This window comes from Ischnura elegans, chromosome 6 (assembly GCF_921293095.1).
Source record: "Ischnura elegans chromosome 6, ioIscEleg1.1, whole genome shotgun sequence".
Taxonomy (NCBI): domain Eukaryota; kingdom Metazoa; phylum Arthropoda; class Insecta; order Odonata; family Coenagrionidae; genus Ischnura; species Ischnura elegans.
In genome coordinates, this window is record NC_060251.1 from 125383628 (window position 1) to 125406268 (window position 22641).

At 39.7% G+C, this 22641-nt stretch overlaps 1 protein-coding gene and 1 long non-coding RNA gene across 2 annotated transcripts in view; both read left to right on the plus strand.

The window, feature by feature from the left end:
• Positions 1–16271, plus strand: part of LOC124160112 — a 72189-nt gene extending 55918 nt beyond the window's left edge. The window contains exons 3-4 of the long non-coding RNA XR_006865079.1: positions 15499–15580; positions 15874–16271. This is a non-coding gene — a long non-coding RNA (uncharacterized LOC124160112). The remainder of the gene's footprint in view (positions 1–15498; positions 15581–15873) is intronic.
• Positions 16272–17606: 1335 nt separating this feature from the next.
• The window catches only part of LOC124161482, a 51765-nt gene continuing 46730 nt past the window's right edge, over positions 17607–22641 (plus strand). Inside the window, exons 1-2 of the mRNA XM_046537804.1 lie at positions 17607–18079; positions 18499–18684. Of these exons, the coding sequence (XP_046393760.1) occupies positions 18567–18684 (118 nt within the window). The 5' untranslated portion in view covers positions 17607–18079; positions 18499–18566. The remainder of the gene's footprint in view (positions 18080–18498; positions 18685–22641) is intronic.

Sequence of the window (22641 nt, forward strand, 5' to 3'; positions counted from 1 at the left end):
GAAACATTTTCACCAGTATAAATCGTGAATAGTGGCATGTGATTGCACTATCAGACATATAAACGCAGATTTCACATTTACAGAATCGAGCTGCAGGTGCCTCAGAAAATACAGGAAATTATTAGTTTGGCAAGGTGTTTTTATGTGAGCTGGATAACATTTTTAAAAGTTTGTTCCTGATTCACCCAAAGAATTTTTCCAAGATTTTGCTTCCGATCAAAAATTTGTACTGAAAGTTTCTTTCTCAAACCGTTCAAAGTATAATTTGAATAGTGCTGTGAGAGTAATGAGTTTCATTCAGCTAAGTGACGAAGTTCGTTTTTAAGATAGTTTTGGAACTCAGTTAAGAGGCTCCCAGTTAAGTCGGTGCCTCTCAGTCTCAGAGCTCTCTGGATTGTTGATAACACACTACAAAGTTGAGGGACCCTATGAGGGAGTAGTGCAGAAAACTGCCATCCAGAGGACTCTGCTCAGTCTGACGTGGTTTGTTTGTTATCCCGGCGCACAGTGGTCTGGGGAGCGCTTTTTTCCGGACAAAAGTCGACTGTCCCATTTGTAGAGGTATATGATGGTGTTACACAACTTTAATATATCTTCTAATGCATGTATAATGACTTTCTCAAAAAATAAATACGCATTCGCTTTTTTTCTGAATAATTATACTACAACGACGTGTGATGCAATGGTGGTCTGAAAAACACTTACGCATTTATAAGTCGCCAAATCTAGTTTTACACGAATGAATGGATGTTTTCTCACTTAGAGATAATTACATGACCATTATGCTTTGGGGGGAGATATCTTTAATGAAAGTATTTCGTGGAATAATTAATTAATGAATCAATAATTATAGGAAGCAAATAGATATGAGGAAGTAAAACAATTACTCCTCATCATTAGTTTCTTCACTGTCTTTGTACGCGGGTGCCGAGTCTACGTTTGGGGATGAAAGCACCAAAAGGATAGCACAGTTTTTTTTACAGAAAGAATTTCTTCTTAAGGAGGTTAAAGACTTGCTGCCATTAGAGATCTGGCCCCTTTCCTGATGGACATAGTATACTGATGTTTAGTCAACTTTGCCTCAATCACTAAGCCTAATGCCTCGTCTGCATTGTAGGGAAGAACTATGTACCTTGGTGTCAGATCTATGGATATAACAAGCTTGCCTTATATTTCTGGCTCTACTGGGGCTTATATGAATTGCCTCATCTACCATATGAGCTGCATCGCTTTGTTTGTTTGCCCGAAGACTTCCGTTCGACGCATAAACCAGCTCTTCAGTTGTTTTTGTGTCGAGCCTTAGACCATTTAAGTAAGTAGACCTGCCATTCGGGTGGAACGCTGTGGCCAACATCGCACGGCGGAGAAGTGAGTGGGATGAGGGAGCGTGACGTCACGGTTGGGACTGCAGACGATATTCCGTATGCGCGCTTGAGATATTTTAACGCTCATACGCTGCAAAGTCGCTGAAAAGTGACGATATTGGGCACGTAAAATGATTATACACTTAATAAATATATTTTTACGATGAACTAAGGCATTTTATAGCCTTGACTCTGCGCAAAAAGCTAAATAAATCAAGATAAACCGAGAAGCGATCGTGTAAAATAAATTTATTAAGAATGTCATATGTAAACATGGGCGTACCCAGCGAGGGGCAGGGGGAGCAGCTGACCCCCTGGAAGCAAAAATCGCAAAAGTGTTTAAGCAAAATCAGTACTCAATTTAAACGAAAGTATTCAACAAATTTTCTTCAAACCATGAACGAAAAATGATATGTATTATTATAAGTTAAGTAACTGAAATAAAACTATTTTTTCAATGAAATAATCTCAGAAACTAAAAAAGCGCTGTTATAATGTTCTTATAATGTTGGTTTCATTCATCTTTTCCATGCTAAAATGTCACAACTTGGCTTGCCCCCCCCCTCCTAGATCATGGCTTCCCCCCTAGACCATGGCTTTCCTCCCCCTAGACCATGGCTTCCCCCCTAAAAGGAAGGGGTCTGGCAAGTATCACGTAATTTTTTCCACAAAAACCAGTTTATTGCGATCTCGGTAATCTTTAATAAAGATAATTAAACAAATCATTTTATTTATAAATCCAACACAATAAAGCCTAGATTAACGCATTTACCCTGAAAATACGCATTTTGAAAAATCTTTAGTAAGATTAGAAAGAAGGCGTGGAGCAAAATCGCACGATATCTCACAAAGGGTGAAGGGAGTGATCCATAAAAAGCAAAATTATTTCAGAAATATTACTTATTTACAAGTAGATTAACCTAACGGTGACATTCCTAGAAAATGAATATACAGACTGTCCCAAGGGTCGTGTGTCATTTTTGACTTGTAATTTTAGTAACTTTGCATCGAGCAATATTCATGAAAATTGGCACACTTATGGGGAAAGGTCCTAAGTTTTGTTGAGTGTAAGCGAAATTTTACAATTTTGACCTTTTGACCTCACAATGTCCAAACCAAACATTTTAATTTGCCTTATGTGGTTTTAATGTAAAAAAATCGAGATAGAAAAAGGTCTACATTTCATTGACCAAGATGTCAATTCTTAGGTTTTCGGAACCGAGAAACCCGAAAATAACACTTTCATCTACGAAAATTCAACCGTTGACCCAGTAAGGTCACCGTCAAGGTCATAAGGGTGGCAAAAAGAATAGCAAATATGATGCATGAAAAATTAAGTCTAGTATAATTTTTTCTTTGGCATATTTCTTATATTTGAGTGATTTTTTTTCTTCATTTCTTTTGCGGAAAAGGTCGTGAAATTTTTCACACGAATTTGTTTTGTTATATTTCACACATTGAATTGCTTTTCTGATGCACGCACTTCATTTACAGTAGAAAAAACGCGTTCAGTCGCAGCAATTGCTTGTGGTAAGGGCAAAGAATATTCCTTAATTTTAGGGCAATATTGTATGGAATATGCCTTGTTTCAAATGATTAAATATTAATAACCATTTGTACTCTATCACGATTTGTGCAGAAGCCCAAGATTTTACCCTTTTCTAACCAATATATTTTTTTAAATAATGATATGTCATTAAAAAGTTCGTTTTTGGAAATATTATTATATGGAAAATTTTATGCACAATGATCGAATGATTTTAGAACATCATTCCAATTAAGTTCATCTTTTAATGTAATCCAATGAAAATGTTCAATATAATTTTAATATAGCGTCCACTCTTCTAAATAATCTTTGCAGTTACTTTAGAAATTTTTAACGTGATTCATGATATCTGCATGATTTATTGCACCCACTTCGAGCTCACTTAAACTCTTACAGATGGTTAATGGAAGAAAATTACTTTCTGACCGCTTTTGATTCAGATATTTTTAACTTCATTCGCTACTTCGATTACCAAAAATTTTATCACCTTCAATAACTTTAATAGCATTTTGAAAAAGAGGTGATTGATTGTTTTTTAACTCAAGCTAAATTTGAGGAATCTTTTTTAAAACTCTCTTCTACAATTTTAGGACATTAAACCTGATATAGAAAGTAGGAATACATAGAGTGGTATAATTTAAAAATTCTATCTACAGCTGACGAATAAAGAGGTAACTAGTGCGTTTTACAGTAACCAAGTATTTTCTTAAACATGCGACTTCCGCAGTTTCACAAAGTTATTTCAGCATTTCAAGACGCACAGTGTAATGTAGAAATAAAAATATATTTTAATGACAATATTTTCCACATCTGCGGGCAACAAAACAGCAGCTGTTTGAACGGCGTTATGTATCATGTGCGCTGCAAAACCGATTTGATAACTTGTGATGTACAGGCCTTAGATATGAAGGAATGACTATGAAAAATAGCATGGAAAGACATCCTACTGCTAATGCTAGTTTATTTCTTCGTCTCCATAAATTGTTTTTACTAAAAATTCCGGATTTTGGAGGAAGATGCAGCAGTATTTAAATATCTATTATGCTCTTGCGTCTCCAAGTGCTTCGAAATATCATACTGCCGTGAAAAATAGAAAATTATCCATTACATTTCACACATTTCACAGAGTCGGTAATCGCTTCTGGATTTTTTATTAAAATGAAATTCACTTCTTAGATCATCTTTGAATCCGCATCATCTTTTCTTACGTATTGTGACAAGAATATAAAAAATTAAATTATGTCGTAAATTGTTTAAAAAAATTTAATTGAAGTATGTACAGTGTAAGTACACACGTACAACATTAGATGAAAATATTTAATAAGTTATTCAATATATTAAATATAATTGATTGTTATAAAGCAAATTTATTTTTAAAATTATTTTAATTCAATCCTCTCTTTCTTTCTAATTATAAATATGTTGATAGGCATTATTTGTTCCCAGAATTTTCCGTAGCGTACGTAAATCGTAGTTGTCACTTGCAAAGCCGGCGCTGGACCTTTTTCCACCATCACAAAATATAAATAACACGAGAGCTGTCTGCTAAGTAAAAAATTATGCATTTACTAAATAACTAAATTACTTACCTAAATAATATGAATGCTGATTTGTTGACATCCCTTTTTAATAGCACTAGCGCGCAGTTCAATTTGCATCGCATAATTGACCGTTTAAAAATTACTATATGCGAAGGCGTTGCCGCGTTACTTCGTGGACGACCGGCAAATTCTTTACACCATGAACCTTTTCCTTTCTAAATTTCCCCCCGTTTACAACTTTTGTGTAATATTTCATGCTTTTATAACAATGTTCTGAATGATGCTAGATCGCTAACGGGATAAGAAAAAAATCTGCGGAAGTTTACCAAGGGCTTTGTCTTCATTTTACTGCCACAATATTTTTTCGTCGCTGCCAATGCCGAAAAATGCCACTGTTCATTAATTGTAAGTCCACCAATCCAACCATGGCTGAGAGAATACTTCTCATACATAACGCAATAAATATTAGTACTTCTAATTGAAAAATCGCGAAGAAAATTGTCAGAATACCGCAGTGATACAGTGAATCCCGATTCGTAGCAATGCGCTACGACGATGAGCGTCCCAACCGTGTCGTCACGCCGCTTTAAAAGTGGGCGGGGAAGGAAGGGAGCCGAGGGGAGATGTTGGCCACACGGCGAGACATGGGTAGGGGTGGGGAATGGCGGGTCTAGTTCTTATATGGTCTAAGTGTCGAGCCTTAGACCATTTAAGTAAGTAGACCTGCCATTCGGGCGGAACGCTGTGGCCAACATCGCACGGCGTGGAAGTGGGTGGGATGAGGGAGCGTGTCGTCACGGTTGGGACTGCAGACGATATTCCGTATGCGCGCTTGAGATATTTTAACGCTCATCCGCTGCATAGTCGCTGAAGAGTGACGATATTGGGCACGCAAAATGATTATTCACTTAATAAATATATTTTTACGATGAACTAAGGCATTTTATAACATTGACTGTGCGCAAAAAGCTAAGTAAATCAAGATAAAGCGAGAAGCGATCGTATTAAATAAATTGATTAAGAATGTCATATGTAAACATGACCGTACCCAGCGAAGGGCAGGGGGAGCAGCTGTCCCCCTAGAAGCAAAAATCGCAAAAGTCCTTAAGCAAAATCAGTACTGAATTAAAACGAAAGTATTCAACAAATTTTCTTCAAACCATGAACGAAAAACGATATGTATTATAATAAGTTAAGTAACTGAAATAAAACAATTTTTTCAATGGAATAATCTCATAAACTAAAAAAGCGCTGTTATAATGTTCTTATAATGTTGGTTTAATTCATCTTTTCCATGCTAAAATGTCACAACTTGGCTTGCCCCCCCTCCTAGATCATGGCTTCCCCCCCTAGACCATGGCTTTCCTCCCCCTAGACCATGGCTTCACCCCCTCTAGGTAAAAAGTAGGGGTTCCGGAAAGTATCACGTAATTTTTTCCGCAAAAACCAGTTTATTGCGATCTCGGTAATCTTCAATAAAAATAATTAAACAAATCGTTTTATTTATGAGCCCAAAACAATTAAGCCTAGATTAACGTATTTACACTGAAAATACGAATTTTGAAAAATCCTACGTGAGATTAGAAAGAAGGCGAGGAGTAAAATCCTACGATATCTCATATAGGATGAAGGGAGGGGTCCATAAAAAGGCAAAATTATTTTAGAAATATTACTTATTACTAGTAGATTAACCTAACGGTGACATTCCTAGAAAATGAATATTAAGACTGTCCCAACGGTCGTGTGTCATTTTTAACCCGTAATTTTAGTAACTTTGCATCGAGCAATATTCATGAGAATTGGCACACTTATACGGGGAAAGGTCCTAAGTTTTGTTGAGTTTAAGCAAAATTTTACAATTTTGACCTTTTCACCTCACAATGTGGGTCCAAACCAAAAATTTTAATTTGCCTTATGTGGTTTTAATGTAAAAAATCGAGATTGAAAAATGTCTGAATTTCATTGACCAAAATGTTAATTCTTGGGTTTTCGGACACAAGAAACCCGAAAAAAACACTTTCATTTACGAAAATTCAGCCTTTGACCCAGTAAGGTCACCGTCAAGGTCATAAGGGTGGCAAAAAGAATAGCATATACCAACGAAGGTGTCGATCCATGGATTTTATAGGGCACCCAAGTCATTGGTATTGTCCAAATACCCGTATTATTCACTAATTGACCTCCAAAGTTAATACGGAGGTCAAAGGCCATAGAGGTAAACGTCCGGCCATCGTGACACACAGGTTTCGAACCATATGTTTTGAAGGGTGCCAAAGTCGATTTTTCAGTTAATAGATCCGTATTGTTGATTTTTTGACCACCGAGGTCTCAATGGGGGTCAAAGGTCATAGAGTTAAATGTCTGGCCATCATGACAACCAACGTGTCAAACCATAGGTTTTGAACGGTTCCAAAGTCGGTAACGCAGTTCATTCATCGTACAACAATTTACTTTGACCTCCGAAAGTCATATTGGGGGTCAAAGTCATAGAGATTTTAGTCGACCGCTTTGACTTTCTGACCACTTTTGATTAAGATATTTTAAACTTCATTCGCTACTTCGATTACCAAAATTTTATCACCCTCAATAACTTCAATAGCATTTTAAAAAAAGGTGATTGATTGTTTTGAAACTCTAGCTAAATTTGAGGATTCTTTTTCAAAACTCTCCTCTACAATTCTAGGACATTAAGCCTGATATAGAAAGTAGGAATTCATGGTGTGGTATAATTTAAAAATTCTATCTACTGCTGACGAAAGAGATAACTAGCGCGTTTTACAGTAACCAAGTATTTTCTTATACATGCGACTTCCGCAGTTTCACAAAATTCTTTCAGCATTTGAAGACGCACAGTGTAATGTAGAAATAGAAATATATTTTAATGAAAATATTTTCCTCACCTGCGGGCAACAAAACAGCAGCTGTTTGAACGGCGTTGTTTATCATGTGCGCAGCAAAACCGTTTTGATAACTTGTGATGTACAGGCCTTAGATCTGAAGGAATGACTCTGAAAAATGGCACGGAAAGACATCCTTCTGCTGATGCAAGTTTCTTTTCTTCGTTTTTATTATAAATTTCTGTATTTTGGAGGAAGATGCAGAAATATTTAAATATCTTTTATGCTCTTGCGTCTCCAAGTGCTTCGAAATATCATTCCTACTGCCGTGAAAAATAGAAAATTACCCGTACATTTCACACATTAGACAAAGTAATCGCTCCTGGATTTTTTTAATGAAATGAGATTCACTTCTTAAATGATCTTTGAATTTGCATCCTCTTTTGTTACGCATTATGACAAAAATCTAAAAAATAAAATCATGTCATAAAGAGTTTTAAAAAATACATACGTACAAAATTACAAGAATTTATTTATTAAGTTATTCAATGAATGTATATAATTGATTTTTTTAAAGCAAATTTATCTCTAAAATTATTTTAATCCAATCCTCTCTTTCTTTCTAATTATAAATATGTTAATAGGTATTATTTATTCCCAGAATTTTCCGTAGCGTATGTAAATCGTAGGTGTCACTTGCAATGCCGGCGCTAGACCTTTTTCCACCATCGCAAAATATAAATAACACGAGAGCTGTCTGCTAAGTAAAAAATTATGCATTTATGAAATAACTAAATTACTTACCTAAATAATATGAATTCTGACTTGTTGACATCCCTTTTTAGTAGCGCTAGCGCGCAGTTCAATTTGCATCGCATAATTGACCGTTTAAAAATTACTATATGCGAAGGCGTTGCCGCGTTACTTCGTGGACGACCGGCAAATTCTTTACACCATGACCCTTTTCCTATATAAAATTCCACCCGTTTACAATTTTTGTGCAAGATTTCATGTTTTTATAACGATGTTCCGAATGATGCTAGATCGCTAACGAGATAAGAAAAAAATCTGCGGAAGTTTACAAAGGGCTTTGTCTTCATTTTACTGCCACAATATTTTTTCGTCGCTGCCAATGCCGAAAAATGCCACTGTTCATTAATTGTAAGTTCACCAATCCAACCATGGCTGAGAGAATACTTCTTGTACATAACGCAATTAATATTAGTACTTCTAATTGAAAAATCGCGAAGAAAATTGTCAGAATACCGCAGTGATACAGTGAATCCCCATTCGTAGCCATGCGCTACGACGATGAGCGTCCCAACCGTGACGTCACGTCGCTTTAAAAGTGGGTGGGGAAGGAAGGGAGCGGAGGAGAGATGTTGGCCACACGGCGAGATATGGGTAGGGGTGGGGAATGGGGGGTCTAGTTCTTATATGGTCTAAGTGTCGAGCAATTCCGTGGTTCTCCTCCGCTTTGATCGCTCGCACAACGTTTCAAAATTCTTACACGGACGACTGAATGGACTACACACCTAAATAAAATCAATCATTTGATAGGTAATACTCTCATTTACGTAAATGCTATAACATATATGCCATCGATAACATTGAACTTACCCGAGGTAGAGGGTTGAGAAGCTTCCGAGCTCGTTATCTGGGGCTTGATTTTTTCCCGCCAAAAAAATCAATATCTGAATTAACCCACTTATTTTTGTTCTACAAAAACACGTTTATTGTTCTACGGCTCTTTTACCATCTCAGTGTCGCCCGAGTAATGAAAGAAAACAGCCAGTTTTGAATTCTTAGCTTCCTGTCATCTTTCACGTTCGACCTTCCTTGTGGCCTTAGAATAAGACACAAAAATGATATGATACGCCAACTATGGGTTAATGAATCACCTTAGTATGTTGCACCTCGGAATTAAATCACTTTCACCTACCTTAAAATGTACTCATATAGATGCTTGTAACGAACGCTGTCCTTCTCGGCCCACTTCTCTCGTAAATTGAAAAAAATATTCCTTCACGAGTGCCATATCCGAAGACTGGTACATAGAAAATAAGTATTCAATTTTCACTGAACAATTAGAGGAATCTTAACAATAGCTGGAGTTGTCGCACACTGGAAGAAGCCTAGTGGCAGCCGAATTGTTAGTTTAAGCCGTGTCAAATGGGCTATATTGTTCCTGATATGGTCACTGAATCATGTAGTGTTTAGGCATGGATAAAATTGGTGCTGATAATGCTAATAAATGAACCAATTGCGTCTGATAGAGAGACTCAAAACGGAGGATTTTATCAGCGAAAGCGACTTGCCGAGAGATAGCGCGCCATGGCGTTAGGATAGCCAGGCGTCTCTGTAACACATTTCGGCTTATAAATTTAAAAAAGGCAACTAAAGGTAGATAATTCTTTCTAAATTGCTTCAAGGATAGTATTTTCTTTGCATCCTATTACATGAGAACACAGTGGTAGAGCGTGGTTTTTTTTATATCTCTAACTGTGCATAATTAAAAAAAATATTTGCATATGATATTATAGCGCGGTATCCTGACACCCCGGACGCTTTCATAACATTAATAATTAGGTTTATGGATCATAAAAAAGGTGAGTTTGCTGAAATAAACTCAAAAGAAAACAAAAAAATGGCAATTGGTTATGGTATTTATCAAGTTAAAAAGCCGTCAAAAATTTGAGAAATTACACTCAAAAACTTTCGCTAAAAATCACTCCTGTAATTCGAAAAATGGGCAGTAAAGGAAGATATAAAGATCTATTTACAATGGAATGATGTTTTAGCTTCACATATTTAGCATTTTTGGATGGTTTGAACGCAATCGAAAAATCGACTTTTGTCCGCCGAAAAGGGCATCTCAGACCACTGTGCGGCGTATCGCTCGTTTAACTCAAGCGATGTCCCCTTAAAAGTATTCTATAAAATAGCTTAATACTCTAAATTAAAATGCGTATAGATGAGTATTTGCGACGCAAAATCCCACAATGACAAGTTATGCGAGTTACTGAATTGAACTTGTATGTTACCTAGGCATAGCCCAGACCTGGTGAACGTAGGTAGAGATGGGGCGGTTCCCCAAAACCTTGGTTGAGAGGTAGACAATTTATATTTATATTTTTATTAATAGAGCGCCAGGTGTATGCATTAGATGCACCACCAAGGAAGATAAGTCACCACCTTTTATGACGAGATGAAGTATAACAGATACAAGTTTTATTTTCACCAGGATTTAATATAAATTCACCAACATTCTGGGAATAGTAAGGAGTTTCCCCAATTCACAATTATGCCTCCAATCATGAAGTTTCCTCAAAGTTAAAACACGCTCACTCAGGTCATACTCCGCGAAAACATTTACTCTTCATCTTACCACACTTTGTAAGATAAAATAAAACAAAACAAAAATATAACTCCTGTCATTTCAAAATAAATATTCTGTTGCTTTCACCCATAAACTTGGGAGAGGAAGACAAAATCCACTCTGCAGCCATATGGCGATGTACGCCATCGAGAGAGAAACAGCTGGCTGCACTAAAATGGGACCCGATGCGGGCGAAGTGGGAGGCATGGCGGAGAGGACTGCGTCGGAGCGTGTCTGTTCAAACCAAGGGGGCGACAAACCCCTAAGGATAATGTGTATAGGTTTTGATACATCAGTGCCATCTATGCCAGTGGTCCAAGGCTGCCGCGAAGTTTGAATGCCCATCTCAGCGCGTTTCAAACTTTTTTTACGCGTCACGATAGGGCATGCTGTTCAGGTTTAATAATGCTACTGCAATTGCGAGAAACTTAAAAGAAATGAATGTAGGAAAATCATCCCGATGAACTTCCCCAGGTTACTTAACTAGTAACCATAATATAAGATTAATGTACAAGGTCAACTGACGATCTGGTGGTTGGTAAGAATAATGATCATGGAAACTTAGTTCAGTGGACGTTGGTATTTATTGATACAATAACTGGTAAAAGAAATACAACAATAACAATTTAAATATGGCATTCTATAGATGAAATCTGTGGAAGTTAACAATTTTACAAGCACATGAGATTCACAAGCAACAAATATCAATGACAGCAGTACGTTGCAATGAGATATGAGCAGTCTTTGCGTAATAGGAGTAAGATTCCATTACTTAAGTAAACACACGATAGTTATAGACAATGAGGGTGACCCAATTTTCTTTGAGGTAGATGTATCTCGCAATAGCTCTGGTACAGGGAATATAATGCTAATTCTGAAACCATAGACCATAACAACACTTCACTAGAAATAAGTATGCAAGTTTGGATATCATTTCATGGAAGATAATTATTTAATTATGAAAGGACATTATTTCGTATGAAGTTGTTCATGATGAGTACCCATTAAGATATACAACATATCTTGGCAGAGTAGTCTTAAAATGAAAGGTTCTTATAAGTTAATAACCATCACTTATACGAAAGAAAGCATTCCAAATGTGGAAAACGAGAAAAGCGAAGAATATTTTACAACAATGTAGTATATAGGTTCTTACTTCAAAATAAAAGACATTAAAGTTTTAAGAAATGTAAATATCGTAGAACACTTAATGAATAATGCTCAATTAATGACAATTAAACAGTTGGAAGGACAGAGTTGAAATAGCAAATTACATACATAACCAACAAAATGGTAAGGTTAAACAAACCAAAGCGAAGCAGTAGCGATAAATGAGTAGTTTGAACACTACGAGTACTGCAAGTACAATGAAAAATACATTGAAATATAAGGAATACAAGACACCATGAAATTTTGAAAACATGAGAAAAAGTTAGCTAATCACAGGTTGAAATCAAAATGGAATAATGGAGGAAACAGAATTACTCACATTTTCATCTCCAAATACATTTCATACCCACGCAATTTAGCAATAGTCAAGATCATTGAGTCTCGTAGCCTTCTTCAAGCAACTTCCAAAATCGTAAGGGACAATGTCAGCAATAAAAAGTCTGCAGTTAACACTAATATCTATCAATAAGCCTCAATACCACCTTTGTTTACAACGAGATTCAATATGGCAGCCCCCAGTTTATTACTGCCCAGCAGACTGCCCAGAAAAACAGGCTACACCAGCGCCTCTATGTTGGATAGGCCGTTGGACCACTGGGGCTCCAGAAAATCAAAACAAGAGGTTTTCTAAACGATATATTACAGTTCTGTTGCCCCCTTGGTTGTTCAGACTGCGCACGTCGCCGGGTTGGGAGGGCTCCCGGGAGGGGAGGCGAGGAGGGGGAGTAGGGGGTCAGAGGTCTGCGGGACGCCAGAGCCTGTTTTTTCGGACGCAAGTCGGATCGCGAAGAGTCCCTGTAACTAAAATTTTCCCTCAGCTGGTGGGCATGCACAGAAATCGCGGCGGAGACTGTGACAGATTTCTTAACACTGGAATGGTCAGGGTAATGGTTACCTGGATGCAGTGATACAATGGTAATTTTTGTTCGAACCCGCAATACTTCATCTACAACTACATCTACATAATACCCCGTAAGCCGCCTAAAAGGCGTGTGGCAGGGGGTGTTAGGACACCAGTTTTTTACAGCTGCAAAAAATGAAGAACTCTAAAGAAGTTTGGACTAGCGTTTATTAAAGTCCTTCATGGTTCGGGGGAAACTCGAATTACCATATCTATCCGTTCAGCAAAACATTTCGCTTAATTTATCGCTTCTGTCGCACCTGGAAATATAGTGTGGCTCTAATATTATGTTCCCCATGTCGCCCTTAAAGATATCCATTCGCAATTGTTCAAGCTATCTAAGGCTATCGCGCAGCCTCCGAGTCTCCAGCGGCTCCCAGCCTCATTCGCATAAAATTTGGGTAACACTGTCTGTACGCCCCTTACAGTTTTTGACGATACGTACAGTCTTCCTTTGTATTTTATTCAGTTCGCGGATTAAGTCTTTCTGCATCCTGATTCAATCCATTCTGATCCCATACGCTCGCTGCATATTCAAGATGCAGTCGTGCGAGTACGAAATCGCAACTTTCTTTTGCTTTTTCATGCGAAAATATTCCCACAATACGCTTGACGAATCCTAATTTCTTCAGGGCTATGCCGCAAATATTCTTTTTATGCGTTCCCCATGTGAGGTTCGAGGTTATCGTAACTCTCAGGTATTTCACTTCGTCTGTTGCCTTTATTTTAATACCATCCACTGCATAAACATGGTTAGAATTGGGAAAATTCCGGAAGAAATGTACCGCCATGCATTTGCTCATATTAAGTTCCAATCCCCACTCCGGGCTCCATAATTGAACGTAGTTTAGGTCAGATAATAGAATTTCATTGTCAGAGTGATCACTAATTTCGCGATAAATGACCGCGTCGTCAGCAAATAAACGTATTTTAAATCTAATACGGGAACGAGATCATTAATGTATGCAATGAACAACAGGGGCCCTTTTACGCTTTCTCGTGGAACATCAAATGTAACATATACAACGTCAGAGGTAATACCGTCAAGAACTACTTCTTTTTACGATCACTGAGAAAGTATCCTATCCAGTTTAAAACTGTTTAGTTTAATCCGAATGGCTGTAATTTGTATGAAAGTTTATGTGAGGTACAGTCTCGAGAGCTTTCTTAAAATATAGAAAAAAACGTCGCCAGATTTTATAACGTCGCGAAGGAAGAACGCTATCTGTGGTTCGCATGATCTACCTTTTGGAATTCGTGCTGACAGTCATGGAGGAAGTTACGTTTGTCTAAGAAAGTCATCATATTGCAACATCAAAATGGCAAGACGTAAAGCAATGCAGTGATTTCTTGATAAAAAGCTCGCGTTACCATTACAAGTGAAATAGAAATACCTCACCTGTCATTTTAACGGGCGTTGGTCTTTTAACACATTCAAGCCGGCGGACGCGAATACGCGTCCGGAGTGTTTTGCCAGGAAGCCTATGGACGCGCATTCGCGTCCCGTAACGATTCCGTTTCGTCGCCTTCCCCTACAATAGGGTTTTATTGTGTTCATTCTCTTCCGACGCCAGTTCCATAGTACCACTTGTGCCTTCGTGTTGGTGAGAATAGTTTTCGAAAATTACATTTTATTCCGTTCCTTCAAGGCATATTCAGGTGAGCACTATTTGTAGCTTTTTTTCAATTTGCCATTACCAATTCGTGACATTACCGTTTTATTTTATATTACATTACGTCCATGTTCTCTTTATTCTAGTGAGCACAGTATCTAACTTCTTTTCAATTTATCGTGACATTACAATTTTATTTTATATTGTATTTCGTCCATGTTCTCAATTTCTTACTAAAGGCATTTAACCCTCGAGCGGGCATGCCTGATATTTTTACACGACCGGGAGCGTGGCGTACTCTGTCCACGATGTATGCATTTATACGATAATATTTGATTTTTGTTGAAATTTATCTTTATTTGTAGAAATTAGTTCAAGCTTGTGCATTTATAGGTAATAAAAATTTAAAGGCACACTGTTGATACGAGGCTGGTTGTGCGGCGTAATGTATACGCCCCTGTGGTCGGGTTCCCTTGCCAATCTAAAAACAATTGCTGCAATACTTTTTGCTTTAAAAACTCGCACTTTTGACAGCAAAAATGACATTGTAAGAATAAGCGAGGCCATTCAAGAATAGCAAAGGATCATATACACGGCCGGTCGCGTAGCATACTTTGTACGTCTTGACGTTGACGTAGTTCCTCTTGCCGATCTATATTTAAATTACCTTCATTACCTAGACCTTTGAAAACTCGCACTATCGACAGTCAAAACTACATTGTAAGAATACACGAGGCCATTCCAGACAAGAATGTACGCACAATACTGAAATCCTTGGTTTTCGAAGATTGGCGCGCTTTATACGCCACCGTGCCCTCTCGAGGATAATCTAGAGGAGGAGGAGGTAATCGGAAATATAGATCAATCCGACGAAGACTCGGATGATGAAGAGCAAGTAAAAACCCTAAGTGAGGGGGATAAGGGTATTTTTTGGTTCTTGGAGCCTTTCCACCGCGACAAGGTTGTAGCCCAAGGGAAAGGAATCTTTCCATTAAGGCAATAAAAATATAGGAAAAAACTTTATTGTCCTTTTCAATCTTTTTCACCTTTTTGCTAATTTAATGTACGCAATATGCGTTATGCAATTTAGAAAGCGGAAAAAAGAATGTGAATATTATTAATATATCATACTTTTCTCTTGATACAGGTGGCTTAATATTCATAGTGACTACAATCAAGATATCTTCAACAAGGGTACTAAAAAAAGATTTGCCTCTAGACCGCGAGCGGTAAGTATTATCAGTGCTTTCCGCATATAAATTGAGAATACACCAAATCATAATCAAAGATCACCAAATCTCGTGTTCTACCTCATAAATATCTAAGTCTTAGACAGAGTCAAAACTATTATGCTGCATGTGGGTAGAATAGGAACTTGTATGTTAATGTTTTATAGGAGAATTGATACTTGTAAACACTGCCTGAAAATGATATTTGATACCTGTAAAAAATCCTTCCGGAAGACTGTATTCTGTGTTAACTAACTTTCACTATTATTAAAATATTCTACCGATTAATGTAGGTTTCCATGGAGTGATTAAGAAGGAATCATGGATCCTCCCCGTACATCATGCGCATGCCTCTTCAATGCACAATAAGACCAACTACCTTTCATTCTATCCAAAAATCCTAATATCCTTCCCCTTCCTTTAGCACTAGCGGGTTATACGCTCGCAACCACTAAGGTCCAGAGAGCTGGCACGGGAGGGGACGTAATTTCACACTGACAATACGCTCGCGTCTTCAGTACAAGCGGCTGATACGCTCGCAGCCACATTGGTCCAGAAAACTAGCACTGGAGGGGACGTCATTTCACACTGACCATACGCTAACGTCTTCAGCACAAGTGGCTGATACGCTCGCAGCAAGCTCGCGTCTTTACCACTAGCGGGTAATACGCTCGCAGCCACAATGGTCCAGAGAAGTAGCACGGGAGGGGACGTCATTTCACACTGACCATACGCTCGCGTCTTCAGCACACGCGGCTGATACGCTCGCAGCATGCTCGCGTCTTTACCACTAGCGGGTAATACGCTCGCAGCCACAATGGACCAGAAAGCTAGCACGGGAGGGGACGTCATTTCACACTGACCATACGCTCGCGTCTTCAACACCAGCGGCTGATACGCTCGCAGCAAGCTCGCGTCTTTACCACTAGCGGGTAATACGCTCGCAGCCACAATGGTCCAGAGAAGTAGCACGGGAGGGGACGTCATTTCACACTGACCATACGCTCGCGTCTTCAGCACACGCGGCTGATACGCTCGCAGCATGCTCGCGTCTTTACCACTAGCGGGTAATACGCTCGCAGCCACAATGGACCAGAAAGCTAGCACGGGAGGGGACGTCATTTCACACTGACCATACGCTCGCGTCTTCAGCACAAGCGGCTGATACGCTCGCAGCATGCTCGCGTCTTTACCACTAGCGGGTAATACGTTCGCAGCCACAATGGTCCAGAAAGCTAGCACGGGAGGGGACGTCATTTCACACTGACCATACGCTCGCGTCTTCAGCACAAGCGGCTGATACGCTCGCAGCATGCTCGCGTCTTTACCACTAGCGGGTAATACGTTCGCAGCCACAATGGTCCAGAAAGCTAGCACGGGAGGGGACGTCATTTCACACTGACCATACGCTTGCGTCTTCATCACAAGCGGCTGATACGCTCGCAGCAAGCTCGCGTCTTTACCACTAGCGGGTAATACGCTCGCAGCCACAATGGTCCAGAAAGCTAGCACGGGAGGGTACGTCATTTCGCTCTGAGCATACGCTCGCGTCTTTACCACTAGCGGGTAATACGCTCGCAGCCACAATGGTCCAGAGAGCTAGCACGGGAGGGGGCGTCATTTCACACTGACCATACGCTCGCGTCTTCAGCACTGGCGGCTGATACGCTCGCAGCAAGCTCGCGTCTTTACCTCTAGCGGGTAATACGCTCGCAGCCACAATGGTCCAGAAAGCTAGCACGGGAGGGGACGTCATTTCACACTGACCATACGCTCGCGTCTTCAGCACCAGCGGCTGATACGCTCGCAGCAAGCTCGCGTCTTTACCACTAGCGGGTAATACGCTCGCAGCCACAATGGACCAGAAAGCTAGCACGGGAGGGGACGTCATTTCACACTGACCATACGCTCGCGTCTTCAGCACAAGCGGCTGATACGCTCGCAGCAAGCTCGCGTCTTTACCACTAGCGGGTCATACGCTCGCAGCCACAATGGTCCAGAAAGCTAGCACGGGAGGGGACGTCATTTCGCTCTGAGCCTACGCTCGTGTCTTCAGCACTTGCGGCTAATACACTCTCGGCCACCATGGGTCGTAAAGGTAGCACAGGATTAGTCGAAGCCGCTCTCGCTCACCATGACAAGAGTCGCCTTCTCCGACCTTTGTCCCCAAGACATCCCCATCGGGACCTCACATGTCCTCCTTTCCATCCAGCCTGCTCAACACGCGAGTCCAACCGCCTACGTCGGAAGAGCCACCCTCCATGCTCCCTATCCCCCTTGATCCCATTACTGAGTCCAGGGCCCTGGGGATGGTCAGACACCTCTAGCCGCTGCCAGCGCTGCAACCGTAGTTCCAGACCCTGGCCCCAGGTCCAGCCACGGCATTCCTCTGTAACAACATGAGCTGATATCGGAGACCACTCCTCTGGTCTCCTTCCCAGCCCTGCATCCCAAGTTGTGCCATAGGACCACCACACGTTGGGGCCAAATGCTTCAAAGGTGATGATAATTATTAAATTTCATGTAATTTGTTTGAATATTGGAGTATAACAGTTTTCGACGTCACATATTCTGTACATGATATTGAAATATAAAGAAAACTTATATTTTTCCGAGAACTTGGAATTTTTGTGAAAATTAGACAGTAATTGTTCCTTATGTCCAGTAATAAGGGGGGGATATTTTATTATATTATATTACGAATATGAAATTGATTTTGTACACGTTATAAGCATGTATACATAGTTATGGCTTAAAAATATATCTAGGAACATAATAAGGTAGCAAAGAAATTATGAAACATTATTGTGTAACAGTCAATCTGTGTATAATGAAGAACAGGCCTACGACCACTGACTTAAAAAATGCTAACTCTAAATATAATCCGTCTCTAATTCGTGATTTCTCATATACAACAGTGACGACGAGGACACTGCTTCATTCTCAACTCAGCGCAGTGGATCACCCGTGGACCCTTATCACGTTGATGCCCCGGAGGACACCGTTTCCGGGGACCCGGATTCGGATACGTAGCTCCTGTCGACGGACCAGACACCCTTCCGCTGGAGGAGCTACTGGCTCGCACTCCGTAACAACAGTTGGCGGTGAGTGTTGAATTCGAAATTTACCCAGGGTGAAGATATACCCAAATGGCGATGAATCAGTGCTTGATTTGGTATTGTCCGGTGCAAACATCCCAAAACCCACAAATACTCTTTGTTTTCTTAAGATCAACGCCCTCAGAAGAGTTAATTTCAGTTCTAGAATCAATGGTGTCCCGCAGAATTTTGATACGTGAAATACCGAAGTGTGGGTTTAAAGCAAATTTAATCCCTAAGTCCTCTGGTGGTTGCCGTTCAATTCACGACTTGAGTCCATGGACCGAATTTTATTATAGGCCAAAATCCCGCCTGAAATACGCCACCCAGGCGGTCAGCATAATTCAGTTAAACGCCTTTGTCTGCGAGCTCGACCTCTAAGACGCATTTTACCAGCGCTCTGTTCGTGCAGGCCACGGGCGGTTTTATGGAAATGCGTGCAATGATAAATACTTCGGTTTTACAAGGCTTTCTTAAAAAATGCTAGAAAGGAGAAAAGTTAGAAAAAAGTTAAAAAAAAAAGAAGAAAGTTAGCCACTGTCTTGCTCCTGCTACCATGCAGCGGTGGGCGCGAGCGGTGGCCACGAAGTATATTCCTGGTTCCAGACTGTCTTCGTACCTTACTTAGACGACTGGTTAATTGTCTTCACCTGCGACCAGCATACTGCAAGGACCTTAGTGTTTGATATAGTGAAATTCCTGGAAGATGACATGGGCATCAGCCTAAACAGCAGAAAATCATAATCAAATTTGTTTCAACTCCTGTAGAGGTCTTACCGTACCTCGGCGTGAAAATAGACAAGCATCAACTGTGCGACTGACGCCATATCACACGCTTTCACTTTCGAATTTAGCAATTAAGAAAATTCCTCGCCTTCGGGAACTTGATATTCCTAAATTAGCTGGTATTATTAGTTGGATTGGTTATATTATGTATTTTCTTATTATTAATGTGTACCGTCGCAAGACAATGTGGTTAGAAAAGTGTTACAAGGAAGGAATTTTCCATCAAGTGTGCCGGTGCCGGCATTTAGTTTCTTCTTATGTTGGCTACGTCGACGCTACGCCCTTTCAGTGGGCTGCTGTATCCCCAATTGGGAATCGAAGTGATTGAACAGTTCCGAGCCCTGATGATATTTTTAAATAAACTGAAACGTTAGATAACAGCCTTATTGCATCGTATACATTTGATCTATACTCTGAGCAGTATTTTATCATTAATGGTGTTAGAGAAAATTAAGGAAAAAATTTTTTGATACAGATAAGTGTGATAATACTCGGTGCAATTGCCATTTTCATTGAAAAATAAATGGACTCCTGAAGTGCCGGCATCGGTGGCGGTCGGGTATTGTCCACGACTGCCGAACATAAGGTCTTACGTTCGAGTCCCGCGTGTGTAAGTTTCCCCTATTCAGGGCATGGTTGTTCGTGTACGTTTAATTGTTAGATTTGTCGAATACCCCGATATAACATGGCCTAGGTGAGCTGTATTCGGTGGTTTGGGAATACAATTTAAAAAAATAAATAAAGTGTGGTTGCCAATAATACAAAATTTTATTCATATGCGTCTGATTTGGATCCAGGGCATATTCCATTTTAAGTTTTATTTTTTCCGACGCTGCTATTAGCGTTCTTACTCTTAGCCATTTTACACGTTACAGTTCCCCCGAATTTCCCCGGGTGAGATTTCGTAAACTACACAAAACGAATTCACACGGAGCAGACATCAGGTAACGCGGGGCAGTGGCATAGCCAGGGGAGGTCCGGGGAGTCCGGACCCCCCCAAAATATAAGAACACAATTATTATCCGTCATAAAAGAAAATGAAAATTTGAAAAATCGTGAATTTGCCACATATTTCTTTAGCAAATGGAGTTTTTTTTGTATAAAATGTTAAAATTAGTTTAAACTCTCTGCTTAGTAGGTAGGAGAGACCGGGGCAGGCTTTCGCATTTTTTTATTTTGTTCCCCTGCATATTTGCAATTACCAAAGGCGTGCCATAACAGTTAGTAGTTAATCACCTACAGTTAGAAATTATTGTAATAAATGAAATATATATACTTGTTAGTAAAAATATAAGGACAAAGATGTAAGTCACGTGCGAAAACGTGCCCCGTGACCGAGGCTTGTATTCACATAAGTTATACTGGGGCAAGTTTTCGCATAGACTTAAATATGACTGAATGGAAAATAAGAACACACATGTTAGGAATGAACTGTATGTTTAACACAAATGCATTAAGAAAGTTCAGCAAAACTCATAATCATTGTCACTCTCATAGTTAAAGCAAACAAAAATTGATGATTCCCCTTTGATACAAGAATTGTGTGCCCATTTTTTGCAGCGAGTGCATTTGACCCACTGCTCGCTAGATTTTTCTGCCACTACATTTTTCCAAGCAGTAAATGCACGTACAGTCGGTCTCATCTTCATCACTGGAATGACTTTGAAATAGATTTTTATTTACTGACTTCGCCATTTTTTCATCGTTCTTCATTGTCTCTTTGTTCACCTTTTTCTGTTTCTTTTTTCCTTGCTGCAGCTTTTGCCTTTTCTGTTTAGCTTGTTCCTGTTACATTTTAACTTATTCTTAAATAGCCGATTTTTTTTCACCAATACCTGGTTTTCTTTCTGGGTCGAGCTTTTTCAAACGGCCTGACATCCTCTGGCGATGTACAAGAAGCAGCATTAGTTGTAGGGATGTTTTCAGTTAACTGATTCAAATTAGATTCAGTGGAAAAGTTTTCAACATTGATCCCAGTTTAGTAAAGCCTATCCGTGAAATAAATTGGCATGAAGTCGGTGTCAGTAAACACCAAATGATTCAAAGGGCACGTTTTCGATGGCGAAAACTTGCCCCGCCTCGTATTCGAAAACCTGCCCCGTCGCCATTATTTTACTGGAAACCAACCGAAAATGGTGATAATAAATAATTCCTTGTTCAATACCTATATCGTGAAACAAAGAAGTTAATGCTCAATCGAAATATATTATTAAAACAAGGCACAACTGAAACGGAATAGGTTTGTTTTTAGTTTAAAGAAGGGCAGAAAAAGTTACTCACATGAGTAAAAATCAACATAAGGTGACACTCCTCCACAACACTTGCGTCCCTGTCCTTGTAACTTACAAAACTGCCGTCGATGCATATGCGCATCATTCGAGTATGATTGGTAATGCGCTAGAGCGGAGAGTTTAGGAGGCAAAGCCAATTCAAAAACGTGCACCATGCGAAAATGTGCCCCGGTCTCCCCTACTCTCTTTTCCTCAAAATATCCTCCTTGTTCTGGAATCCCCATCGGATCGAAATTCCTAGATACGCCACTGACGCGAGGAAAGAAAAACTAACGCCACTTAAAGATATTAACAAGTTTCATCACTATGCCGAAAATTCCGTCGTTTATCTAGCGGTGCGTCCTATCATCACTCTCGTCTAGCACGTTGTGGTGTAGCATAGGAATTCATTCAAAATTTCATGAGGCTCTATTATATTTCCGTGAGAGATGATATGCATGAAAAAAAAAACTCAGAGAAGGGAATGGAAAAGGAAATTATGAGAGTTTCCGGTTTTCCTGGGAAGAGCTCTAAGCCGAGGCACTTGATAAAAAGACTGCCAAGGTCAAAGGTGTTCCTTTTTTAATCTTCAAACTTTATTTTCGTCAAGATTCGTGCTGTCGTTATCCCTCCATCAGGAGTGGCCCATGCCGGACGATGGCTGATTAGCTACGCAGTGGTGGTCAAAGGTCGCTACCTTATTTCAGCGGAGCTGCCACGATGAAAATGGCTGTCATTAGTCAGGTTTTTTACGGGCCAGAGAATTTTCGTGAGAGCTGGTATATATTTTTTTCGGGAGAACGTTAGCAAGGATCTTATAAATATCATCGCTTTTTTTAGAAAGAGCTTGTATCGATGCGAGCTGGAAAAGCCATTTACGTGTCAGATCGGTACAACGGCGTCATGC